Source organism: Manis pentadactyla, chromosome 16, assembly GCF_030020395.1.
Source record: "Manis pentadactyla isolate mManPen7 chromosome 16, mManPen7.hap1, whole genome shotgun sequence".
Lineage (NCBI taxonomy): Eukaryota > Metazoa > Chordata > Mammalia > Pholidota > Manidae > Manis > Manis pentadactyla.
Window position 1 is genome coordinate 49,042,662 of NC_080034.1, and position 13,524 is coordinate 49,056,185.

General features: G+C 42.2%; 1 protein-coding gene across 1 annotated transcript; it reads right to left on the bottom strand.

Annotated features, from left to right (window-relative positions):
* Positions 1–1,769: 1,769 nt before the first annotated feature.
* Positions 1,770–6,721, bottom strand: ABT1 (activator of basal transcription 1). The gene is given in 4 exon segments (XM_036882651.2): positions 1,770–5,063; positions 5,065–5,399; positions 5,560–5,765; positions 6,446–6,721. Coding segments are annotated over 4 exon segments (846 nt in total). The 5' UTR covers positions 6,708–6,721; the 3' UTR covers positions 1,770–5,020.
* Positions 6,722–13,524: the final 6,803 nt, after the last annotated feature.

A 13,524-nucleotide genomic window follows, 5' to 3' on the forward strand; every position in this document is an offset into this window, starting at 1 on the left:
TTCTGAAGAATCAAACTATATTACTGTGACCACCAAAAAGCATGATACAATTCTACTATTTTTCTCCCATTTTTATATGCATAGAAAACGTCCCAAGGTACACTTTTCTCATTTACTCCAAGAAATGCGTTTTGGAAAACTGTTCTGGAAGAGTCAGTTTTCTCTGGCGGAGAGAATGTTTATGACCGAATTAGTAATTCCTAAATGGATTAAGTTGCAATTCCAAACCAGAGCTGCGGGGAGCGGGCAGGCTCAGGTTTCAGGCCAGGGTTCAGTTTGTGTGAAGCTGCAATAGTCTCTTCCAAGAAGAGAGTGGGTGTGTGTGGTGGGGGTCGGGGAGACGGGCGTGGAATCCGGATTATTCTCCTTCGCCTTCGGACGGGTCCTGGGACGCGGCAACCCATCCCTGGAGCTAGTACCCACTGGGCTCTCGGTTGAAGCGGATACCCACCAAAGCAGTTCCCCGGTTAGTAGACTGGCTTCTCTAGTGCATCTTCTGCCCTCCCTCCCCTTTTTGCCTTTACCGAGTGGTTTTCACTCAAATCCAGGATCTGCCTTCTTGTTGTTCCTGCCTGCGACGCACCAGATTCTGTTCTAAATTCTGCCTCCTCCTTAATGTCTTCATTCCTGAAAGGGGAGGTGGACGGAGGAAAATTCCACATTGATATTCATGGGAGCTTAGTTTGTCTCAGGAATATTCAGGATGTCATTTATATTGTAAAAATTTAGACACGCAGTTTAACCGACTTCTTTCCATTCCATTCCCCTGGCTATTACTCAGTCTTAGATAAGAGTTTTGTATGGATGTGGGAGTGACAGATGTAATTGACCCTAGGACAATTAACGGCATCTGCTGTGAATTCCAACTCGATTCCCTCATAAAGTGCAGAAATCAACACTGGTCCTCAAGAAATCTGCTAAAATATTAACCCTCGGCAAAACTGGTACATCCCTGAGGTTCACACGGAGTTTTTCCCTTTGTACCAAAACAACCTGCACATGGAAATGTAAATTGAGGAAGAGTGCTCTGATGACTTTTGTACATTTTTTAAACTTCACAACAAGCCCGGACACACCATAACAACCCTCTTACCTTAACAGACCCCATACAGACTTACTCTATTCATCTTCTTGGATAGGAGTGAAACTAAGTTGATTCAGAGTATTAATTGAAATAATAGGTTCATGACTGAGTCAAATTGTACAGGGTATGCTCTCTAAGGGCTTGGTCCAGAGGGAATCAAGATGACAGTTCCTGGGAAATGAATTTTCTTCCACCCATTTAAAATTTTATTCCTCACTCCACCTGTAATTTATCCAGCTTACCTTGCAGAAGATGTGAGCTCTTTATGAAGGACTGTTTGAACTAGAGCCTGAGATGTGGGCCTTGGTTATACTGATATTCCAAAGCCAACCAGCCTGGGAACACGATTTCTTTCATTCATTCAAAAAATTATTAAGCCCTATATGTTTTCCTAAGCTGTTGGCAACTTGATACTCCCTTTATCTAGTAAATGTGGCACTGGGCCCTCAGAATTCTGAATAAATGAATTATGACAATTGTCAAATTATGACACTGGATTTTTCCAGCTTGCTTGGAAGTCGTGATCTGAGGAAACAATCCACATGAAACAAACTCAAGAAAAGAACACAGAAACAAGGACATCGAATTTCGAAGATTGCCGGAGTCCAGCTCCAGCAGGGGGGCGTGAAGCCCAAAAGGATGAGACGGAGTCAGCATATGGAGAGACAGGACACAGAGTCAGATGGAGGTGATCTCTCGACAAAGTGTCGATGACAGCTTTATTTATACCATTTTGCACAAGGATATGATTATTTTTTATTGTTCTGATGATTAATTAGTACAGGCAGTATAGGCGAGTTTTCTTTCTTCTCCTTTCTAATCTATTCATGGTTGGTCAAGCGTTAGACAGGTGATGGTTTTTCTGTTCTTTGACCGAAACTTTTCCTATCAACATGTACTCTATTGTGTTTTACGTTTCTATGCAACGCAGTTTCTAAGTAGTGCATGTGACCACAGGAGCATGCAGTATGTAGCAGCGACTATGGCGTCTATCAGCTCAGGGCGAAATACAGGTCACCTAGTGCCACAGTTAGCTAGGATTCTTTCCCACAAAAATATTCTTAGAGGCTTTAATAAATTTATAATCAATCTAAAAATCATAAATTCATATCTTCACCTTATACCCCTTTATAGGACACAGTAGGCAGCAAACTAAATTTCCCCTTCTTATCTACGTTTCTCTTTCTTCTGTGTGGATACTAAAATCTCCCTGACATATACTACACAGGTCTATGACTCCACTACTGCAGCGACTAAAGTTCTTACATGGTGAACAATGCAAGGGCATTCATATCATAGAAACTGTTTCTGTTTTAACTACAAACCTTAAACTATAAACAATCACATCAAATATAATGTATGATTATTCATTTGATTTTTATACTTTATATGTGAATCTAATAAAATGTTAATATAGTAGGTAAATGCAAGATATAGACAGCATGATTTAGAACTGTAAGAAGGCAGGTGTAGATGATCAGGTTTGTGCCTACAGACCAGGTCTTAATCCAAGCTGAACAAGGGCAACAAAACATCCACAGGTGTAGAAGATTTCTCTCAAAACTAGGGGGGTGAGGTTCTAAGCCTCACCTCTGTTAGCCCCCATTTTCTCACCTGATGGCCCCCCTGTGACTGTGCCTGTCTTAAGTTGTTCCTCCCTTGAGGAATCTTACCCATCTCTGGCTAACCAGCCATCTTATGGGGCCATACAGGGAGATGTAAAGCTGGCGAGAGAGACGTAATATTCTTTGAAAAGGTTAGTTTTTCACTTCTTTTCAGATTTATGCTCTGTGGCTTCTATGCCCAGCACTTGTTTTGAGGTATCTTTACTTCCTGGAAAATTATGGTACTTGGTAATTTCACATATGAGGCACAAATTCTAGTAAAGGGCTGTAATTAGGAAAGAAGAAAAACAAACTATAGAAGTAGTAGAGGGAAGAAAACATGAGATGATTAAGTGTCAACAGGGTTATTCCATTCAACATTCTCTCATAACTCTATTTCTAGAAAACTTTCCATCACTAGTTTCACTAGCATTGTAAACAAGGGGGGCATTCTCAGTGGAAATGGGGCGGTCAATGTTTGACTAACAGTAGGTTTCGGTACTTTATGCCAAGTTCGCCATTTGGCCCCTGATTGTTCCATTCTTCAGGAGCACTGTCCTGAAAAGCTCCTGGGAAACTTATGTTCTCATCCTTTCCACACTGCTCAGTAAAGGTTAGCTTAGCCCTTGGAAACAATGCAAGCAAAAACAAAGCCAATAGTATAATGGAGAATAACAAAACCAAGGTGGGTAATAGAGGGAGCCAGCTGCGAAGGCCCCTGCTTTGTGGGGGGTCTTCCGCCAGCCTGAGCTTTGCTACACAGCTTGAGTAGCATGGCTCCCAGAAGATAACGGTTTAACATTTCACAGATGTGTTTGTGTGCTGGGTGTGAGAGATACATGAATTGTGGGAAATGTTATACCAAGCCAACCATAGTTTTTTACTGGATGGTCATTTTTATTCTACCAAATACAGTGTATGTATCAATTAATATCTTAATCTGGCTAGGTTATTTCAAAGCCAAAAATGTGGATGAATTCACTTTACCCAAAGAATACATGGATAATTGTATTTATGACAGTGAAATAAAAAATAGTACAAGCAAAACCCAATTATTGTAATCACTCTATCACTTCTTGTAAGTTTAACAGCCTGAATACTGACCAGAGTTTTTCATCTATATGAGGTGGTGTGTAGACTTCTTACTGTGACACCTCAATTTCTGGTTCCTCTTGGTGGCTTACATAGATTCTTTGTAGGCTCCAGGTTGCTTTGCATGTGAACCCTCCCTTGTTTAAGCCCCAACACACAGAAATGCACCTGAGGGGCAACATTTGTACCTGACTACCTCCTAAGCTTTACCACCTTTACAAGTGGTTTGAACCCAACACTCCATCCATGGAGCTTTGTTTGCAAGTGTAGGAGTGTATCAAGTTCTTTCAGAGTTCTATTCACTTTACAGGAATGCTATGGAAAACCTGGTGAAGACTGACCCATCTCTGATGACTGTGATCAGGAATCAGTTCCTCACTAAGAGCACTGCTCAACTTCCCAGAGTCAACCATGGCCTTCCATGGACCCCACTCCACCCCTTATAAGTATCTACCATGATGCCTGTGGTACTTCTGTATACTTATTTACTAAATATCTGTCTTTTTCTAGTGGTCTGTAAGACTCTTAACACCAAGGGCCATGTGTTATTACTTACTGTCACTATGTCCTCATATAGTGACTTAGTAAATGCTAAATTAGATAACTGATTGATAAAATGGGCTAAGAAACTAATCAGACAGATAGAAAAGGGTCCAGGTTGAAGTGGGGGCAGGGAGGAGTCTGAGGCCAGGAGATAGAGTGAAGGTAAGTGAATGAGGAACAAGAAGTCAGAAGTTGAAACTTATCCAACAATCCCCCTGCCCCATAAACTACAAAAGCATATAAAAATATTTTTTACTTTTCTATAAATATGTTTGGAAGGGGCTCCTAACCCCATCCCACCCCTCCTGTTAATCTTTTCTAAGTAAAAAGGATGCTGCTGCCACCATTTGCCTGTAGACAGTAACCAGCTGCCGGGACTAGCCATTATCCCTCTGGCTCTAAGTAAAAGCTCTTTCAAGGGCTAGGAAGCAAGACTTTTAGAGTGCCCTACTGGGCCAGAGGCAAGCAGCCAACGATCAAACAAAACAAAACAGTTATTTGCAGTAGTTGTAATCATGCTAGCATGAATTAGGTGCACCAGACAAGCGAGTTGGAGTGGGGAGGAGACCAACAAAACTTCTTTGCCTAGGCATTCATGGGACTCCTGGTCAGAGAAACACAATAAAATATCTGCATAGCTAGTCATTATCAGGTAGACAGGAAGCAGGCTAGGAGGTGGAAGGGACCTCTCTGCCTCTCAAGAGTTCCTGACCAGTGAGGGTTCCTCCATGTTCTCTGAGTGGCTGGGCTCCAAAGATCCTAGCAAGCAGCCCTGGGTTGGTGCGGGCCTGGTCCTGGGCATTGGCTAGGCGACACCGTTCACGTCCTCCTGGCCGAGCTGCCTTCCGGGCTCTCAGCTCCTGCTCTGTAGGACGCTGGGCAAAGGCCCAAGAGCCATCTGGGCGGGTAGAGTCCCCATCAGCTGCAAGGAAGCGCTGTCCCCGTTCCACACTTTGCAGATAGAAATCAGTCTCACGCTTGGCCTGGGCAACCTCGGCCCTAAGGCGCTGCCTGCGCACCTGGCGCTCAAAAGCAAGATGCTCACTCAGGTGGGACCAGGTGAAACGGTGCAGATACTACTGAGAGGAAAACAAGAAAAGATCTGGGTTGGGTAGGGCAAGTAGTCAGGGATGGAAAAGTGATGGGAGGGGGGCGGGGCCAACAAGAGGTCAGAGGTGCCTAAGCTGGGACTGGTAAGGCAAGAGGATGACGTGGCAGACAAGCCTAGCCTCTCACCTTGAGGTTCCATAAGTCATAACGGAAGGGACTGCGCCTGCGCGCGCTCATGGGCGTGCTGTGGAGACTGGCTGCCACACGCTTGGCTACTCGTTTGTCCCGGAACTCCACCCAGCCCTCGGTGTAGTCCTTGCTGTACTTGGACCGCTTTTTTCCTCTCATGGCGGAGGCTGCCGCTATCTTCTTCTTGCGCCTCACGAAACCATCTGCACACCGAAGACAGAGCAGTGGTCAAGGAGACTGACGCGGCACCCACTTAACTTCACTCCCCACCAAGTCCCCAAACCTACCCGCCGGCCAGGATCCCATCTCAAGATCTTTGCAAGGAAGGAGATAACTGTAAGATCCATTCTTCATCCCTGCACCTTTCCCCATATCTAATTCAATCCTTTCCTCAAATGTCAACAACTTAATCAGGTCTGCCCTGAATGTTTTATTCAAAACTCGCACAAACCCCCAACCCCAATTCCAATTAGTGCATGTGTGAGAGTTGGGGGCGTTTGATCATATATTTACTGTCTCTGGACCTGGGTCGCAATGACAAAGGGATGGGTTCAGTTACGTGAAAAAAAACACTGAGACTTTTATTCAGGCTGTACTCATTTAACTAGTAAATTCAGGTCAAAAAAGAGGAGTAGGTGGAATCAAGATTAGAAGCCAACAGCTAACTCTCCAAGAACTGTCAGCTACGCATATGGCGCTACCCATTCCACTCAGGCCTCCAAGAGACTTGCGCACTATCAATTTACTCAAAGAGCCATGCTCCGGACGCCGGTCCCCAACCCCCCTCAGTGCCTCCCACCCAGCACAGCTGAGGCAAGAAGGACTCACCAGCTAGCGAGCGCCACCCTTCTCCCTTCATTGCTGGGCCTGCGCACTCACTCACCTTCGGGCTGGAAAAAAACACGCCCGACTTCGCCGTACGCACTGAGAAGGTTCCGTACGTGCAGAGGCCGAAAGCGGGGCGGAATGTGGCCTAGATACACAATGCCCGGCACAACACGTTTCTTGCGGCCCCGAGCCGCCTCTTCGGATTTCTCCTGCCCCTCTTCTGCCTCTGGTTGCTGTTCTCTCCCTTCCGCAGGCTCTTGCTCGACAGATCCCTTCTCCGACTCCCTAGCTTCCATGCTTGCGGACATGTGATGCATGGCAGCCGTAAAGCGCTGAGCCATCTGACGCGAACCGCTGAGCGAGGGGGCAGGGCCGATGCAGGTGATGACAAATCAAAGAACAAGATTGCACCATGAAGGTGGGTCCAGGCCTAAGGGTCCAGAAGAAGGCGGAAGTGGAGTTCCAAGTCAGCGGGGAGATTGAAAGCGTGACTGCGATGTAAAAGGCCCATCATAGTAAAGTGACAGGCCCCCTGAGCTGGAGAGGCAGAACCAGAAGAGATAGATACCCAAATATAACATACCCTATAGAAGTTTTGGAAATTCAAGCCTTGTAAAAAGAATAGGATGCGGCAACTTCTTCCGGAAATTTCGGAGAACTATTTTGGGAGTAGGGGTGGGTGGTGAGTTTCTGTGTGTTCTACCTATCAAAATAGCATTTTACCCAAGGGACCCGGGTGTGACTACGGTTGGGATATGACCCACCTTTTAAAGGTTACTTAAATTTTGTGTAAAATTAAGTTTGACTTCTGAAATCTTAATTTTTCAAATTTTAGCAGTTTTGAATATTTTTAAATTTGAAGAGTTGAAAATGTAGTTTGACTTGGCAAATTTAAGTTTTGCAAATTTAAGTCGTGAGCTTTTAATTTAGTTTAAAAGATTAATTTTAAATTTGATTTTGTGAATAAGGTGTCCAAAAATTTTAAATGTGTGACAACTATTCCTCGTATTTTGAAAACTTTTTTGGCACCTATTAGACATTTGTAGTGATATATGCATATTTGTATTATAAATACATGTCAGGTACACACGGCCAGACTCAGGCAACTCCAAGGCGGCACGCCTAATTCTCGTCTCCGGGACCTATCTTCACAGGTTTGTCCTCAGGTCACCAACTACTTTTCCCTCCATGCGCTAAGCAATTGCAGAACTTACTAGGCCCCAGCGGTTCTGGCCTCTCGCAGGAGAGCCCCGGGGGTGATCCCTGACCCAAAGCAGGGCCTCTTTCCCCGCGCTGGCGCTGGACCTCAGCGCCTTCTGGTTGCGCGACTATGCCCCTGACCAAAGGATGCTGTCCACGTTCCTTTAAGGCGCAGCAGTTCCTGGTGCGTTTTGTGCAGTGCAGACTGCAAAAGGCAGCAGCCAGGAGTGCACACAAATAATCCGCCAGGTTTTTGCAAGGGGCCCCGGGCCAGTTTGAGGGCAATACTAATCCGCCCTTGCTCCATCCAGACAAAATTTCCCAGCCCACTCAAACAGGGGTGCAAAATAACCCATTGGACAGAAACGAGGCTGTAAGTCCTGGGAAAGGAAATCCCGGGGCAAAATACCACTAAAAACCAAAATCAGTCTAAGGGAGAAACAAAGTTTAAAATCCGGATTTTAAACTGCAACCCGGGCCGTCTCTCTTTCTTTCTCCAGCAGAAGCAAAACCGGCCTTCCCTCTCATCTCTCAAGTACATATAAACCTTCTGTTGCCCAGGTAATTACCCATTGATACGGAGATGAACTTCTCTCCACCCCTGAGGAATGATGCAAATACACTAAAGCCAAACTTTCTTCCACCTCTGAACGCCTAATTAATATGTAGATGTACTAAAGCCAGACGAGGTATTCTGGAAATATTACAATTTTACCCAGAAAGGCAAATGTGTCCACAGTTAAAATACGAGATCGCGAGCTATTTGCCGGACAGGCCTCCGAGTATTTCTAAAGTAGCAAGGCGCCGTGCTCTTTCTTGGAGCAGTCTAAAGATCTACTAAATTTGACTCGTGTTCTCATGCCCGTTTCATTAATTTTATTGAAGAGAACTGTTAGTTGCCCTCTACTCCCTTTTCGGAGGTGTAAAAGACGGTGAGAGGAGCAGACTGGGTCCACTTTTAATTCTTAATACAAATGTCTTCAAAAACATGGAGCAAGCAACAATGAATGAAATGAGAGCATATCTTGGATTGCTTAAATGGTCAGAGGCAGGGAGAGGGGCGTGCAACGGAGTAGATGCTGTCAATTGTGCCAGTGTGATGGACTTGCTGATAACTTATCCTATTTTCTCCTTATTTGAAATTGTCATTAATATAATGTTTATTCACGTAGGTGTCAACAGAGAGCCCTATAGGGGCGTCGAACCTCAGAAAAAAATAACATTTTTAGTGAAAACCTTGGAGCAGGACGTCCTTATTCTCATTCCGCATGACCCCATCTTAACTCCTTGAAATTATCAATCTCCCGAAGAACCCATCTTATTTCAGCCACCCAGTTGACTTTCAGGGAAGTAACTGTTTTAGTACACAAATGATAACCTGTGTCTGTGTTCATGTTTTCTCACACTCGTTAAAGGTCCGGGTCTGCATAGTATCACTAGAATCTCAACCAAAAGAGTTGCTGCTGCAAGCCAGTAACCTAAGGATGGTTGTGTATCAAACTACAGTCCTCTGCTTTACCAGCTGAGCTATCAAAGATCCTGAAGTACTTTGTTGTATAAACACCTTAAATAATATTTATCTCAATGGCCATTTTGCTTCTGTGTTTACTGTTGAAGAACATGCAAACATGAAGGAGTTCCCTAGGGTGCTGGGAATTTTCTAAAACTGACATGGATAGTGATTATAGACTATTAAAAAAATTAATGACCCTGGACTCTATAAAGATTTATATTTTTTACTGTATGTTTTAGGTCTTTAAAAAAAAACAGCACCAGTGTTCCTAGTTCTGCTGCCTTAGGTTTAATATAGATAGGACCATCACCTTTATTACTGCTGCTGTCCTTCTGTCCCATCCACTTAGCACCTCCTCTCTCTATTAGAACTGAAAGATAGATGGTAAGGTTAGCCTAAATACAGTCAATAGGGTTGAAAACGGACCTACTGTATTGAAAGAGTTGCTTCCCAGTTGTTTCCGGAAACATTGCAGTTCTCCCTTTTGAAGGAGAAGGGAAATAACTGTAGATGCAAATGTACTACACACAAAATATGAGAGGCATTATGTATGTGCCTGTGTGTTAAGCAATTGGGTGGCTTATATTGCAGTGGGGCAATTAAATGAAACACACCCCTCCCCAAATTAAAAAAAAAAAGTTAGACATTCCATTTATAGGTATGTTGTCATGCATTGCTAATTAGCACCAATTACGGAGTTCAGTTTGCTGGCACCTAAGACAGAAATGAATACCAATAGAGAAAACAGGAAGCCATCTAGACTGACTTTTCTTCGTGCTTTATTTATGGAAAAGATTTCTGGTGAATTTTTCTGATTAATAATCGTTGCTTATTAAAATCAAATTTCTGCATAATTGTAGTCTTGAAAAAAAATTAATTTTTCTTCAAAAAGTTCATCCAAATGATTTACATGAGAAATATCTGCAGCATGTAATTAATATTTAATTTATTTATTCAGTTCTTAGTTTCCATGGGAAACTAAAAATATATCGTCTAGTACATTTCTTTCCAATAATCTAACCTAATCTGGGGAAAATGTGAGAAGCCAGAATAGAAAAAGCCTAGAGAAATAAGCAGTCTCTGTGTGCTACAGTCTCTTCTGTGTAATACCAACCTTAAAAATAAAACAGTTATTTTACCAGCAAAACTGGGCTTATTTGGGAATAGCAGAAATTGCAATTCAGGACAAGCAAGCTACAGCAAAACCTCTACAACAAGTCTAGAGAACAGAGAGGGATGCTCTTTTATAAAAGAAAAGGACCGAATTAAGATAGTTGTTTGTAACCAAAAAGTCCTCTGGAGTAAACTGGAAGTCCCACAAATAGTGGCTTATCACTGACTGACTTGTGACAGTCTGTCACTGCCTAGGCTATTGCCAGAGTGGGAGAAGAACTTCCTTCCTCCTGCTGGGTGGGAAAGTAGTTAAAACAATGTGGACTTGCAGGGTGTCCAACTCTTTCAGTGGGGTCTGCAGTTTATGAGAAGTGGTGGGTGTCAGAGCTCCCACTGCTAGCCTCCTGACTCCACTTTAGTGAGGTTTCCCTTTCTCAGTTTTCACATTACCAAGTGTCCTTACTGAGTCTCGGAAACCAGACATGAAAGCAGCCAAACCCTAGGATTTCAATTCACATTGTCTCAAATAAAAACTTCACCAATTTTCATGGAGGACAGCAGTGGGACTTTTTGAAAGTTCAACACTTTTTTCATCAACTAGTGCCTATTGGGGATCCCAGAGCCTCATGTCTCACAGTTACATGGTATTACAAAGTTGATTAGTCTTAAAAATTTCTGTAACTGATCTCACAAGTTATTTCCTATACCTATAAGCTAATCTCAGTACAAAATTGGCACTTTAAGGCCTTTAAAGTTGCAATTCTGCCTGGAAGCTCTTTCCTCTGATAACCCCCTGGGGATACAAGGGCAAGTAATTCTTACTTTTCACACTGATTTGCAGGTTACCTTATGGGGAAACTTCCTTCATCTTCTTTCAGTCTGTTGTCAGAGCTACCCTCTTCTCTCTTGCTCCAGACCCAAGGTCAACACTGGCTTCTGTGTAAGCAAATCATTCCTGGAAATGCATCATCATCACTTGATTAACATCTACACTCACTGTGTATGTAGCACAGTAAATATTTGTTTTTCAAAAGATACTGCTAAGAAAATGAAAAATCAAACCAGAGATTGGGAGAAAATATTTGCAGAAAAAACAGCTGGTACAAGACTTTTATCCAGAATCCATAAAGCATTAGAACTCAGTGAGGAGGCAATTTTTTAACAACTCAATTTTTTTTAAATAGTGGAAGGATTTCAAGACACTTTACCAAAGAAGATAATGCAAATGAGAGATAAGTACATGAAAAGGAACTTGACATCATTACTCATGAGGGAAATGCAAAATTAAAACCACATGAGATGCCACTACATACTTACTGTAGGAGGCAGAATTCTAAGGTGGCCCTCAAGATTCCCACTCATAATGTCTGGAATAGTCCCCTCTCCATAAGTGTCTGTGGGACATGTGAATGTGTTGTGAACAGCTAACATTTAAAAGACTTACTATTGCAGGTGTTGTCTAAAGTCTAGAGAAACTGGAACCTTCATCTAATGCACATGAAAAAGTAAAATGGTACAACCATTTTGGATAACAATTGGTAGTCTCTTTGAAAGTTAAATATTCACTTACCATAGGACCCAACACTCTCACTCCTAGGTGTTTACTAAAAATAAATGAAAACATGTTGTCCACACAAAGACACATGCTCAAATATTTATCACCATATATTAGTTTTCTAGGACTGCCATAATAACATACCACAGACTGGGTGACTTAAACAAAAGAAATTTATTTTCTGACAGTTCTGGAGGTTGGAAGTCCAAGAGCAAGATGCAGGTTGAGTTGGTTTTCTCTGAAGCCTCTCTCCTTCCTTGCAGATGACCACCTTCTTGTTTCCTCTTTACGTGGTCATTACTCTGTACACACACAACCCTGGTGGCTCTCTCTGTGCCCTAACTCCTCAGGAAGACACCATTTAGAGTGGATTGAGGCACACCCAACAGCCTTATTTGACTATAAGGACTTCTTTCAAAACCCTATTTCCAGTGTAATCTCCTGAGATACTGAGAATTAGGGCTTCAACATATGAATTTGGGGGTGAGGGCATAACTAGTCCATAATAAATAAGCAGTTTATTAATAATAGCCAAAACCAATATCCATACAATGAACTACTGCTTTACAGTAAAAAGGAATGAATTACTGATACACACAATGGCAAAGATGAACCTCAAAAGCATTATGAGGGAAGGCAGACTCAAAAGGCCAATACTATATGATTCTATTTCTATGACCATCTGGAAAAGGCAAAAGTATAGTGAGAGAAAGCAGATGAGTGCTTCTGAAGACAAACTTTCTATATCATGATTGTTGTGGTAGTTATATACAAATATAAATTTCAAAACTCATCAAACTAGACACTTAAAAGGAATGAATTTCACTATATTTAAATTAAGTAAAGCTGATTAAAAATTAGACAAAACGTGGGTTAACCAAAAAAACCTCAACACCAGTGAGCTTCACCCTGTGCAGTCTATTTATTGCTGCACATAGTCCCCTCATCACAGATTCCCAATTTACTCTTATTCTTGTTCTTTTGCCCATAGTCCTTACTATTTTTCATATATATACAATTATACAAACTTACTTTCACCATATTTTTAAGTCTCTAACGCTTTAAAGCTGATGTTATTCAGAGTATATCCAATATTTTTAGTTGTCCTAAATGCCAGATTTGGAGGAAATTACCCAGTTGCTTTTATGAAAAGCACTATAGAAATACCTGCAAATCTTTCCCCAGTGAAGGAACCACTAAGTATCATTCAGAAGTCCTAGACTTTTCAGAAAATTAATGTTCTAATGGATTTTTATTTTGTGACCCAAAAAGAGAAGTCAAGTGTATTTGACTTTTAAGAAAGACAGTGGCCAGAATAACTGGTGGCCATATGGTGGGCTGTAAGGGACATTATTGCCTTTCAAAAAATTCTGATTCACATTCTTCTAGCACATGTAGGATTAAATTTCATAACTCCTTTGGAAATAGGTGTGACCATGTGACACATTTGTTTTTGCGAATAAGATGTCCCTTCTGAAAGTTTGAAAGCTAATGAGCAATCCACTAGATCCCTCTTTACCCTTACCCTGACAAAATAATTTATGATCTTGGTTGTAAAGGATCTATAAGTCAGGATCCCTGAATGGAACAGAGCCCACCATGATAGATTTATATGACACAGAAATGAGAACTTATGGTTATGAGTCCTGTGATTCAGGGTGGTAGAGGTGGCATGGGTGGGGGACAGGGGAAACCTTTTCTTTTTTGTTGGTACCTTCTACCATTTAGTTTTTGGGAACAGGTTTCCCCAAAG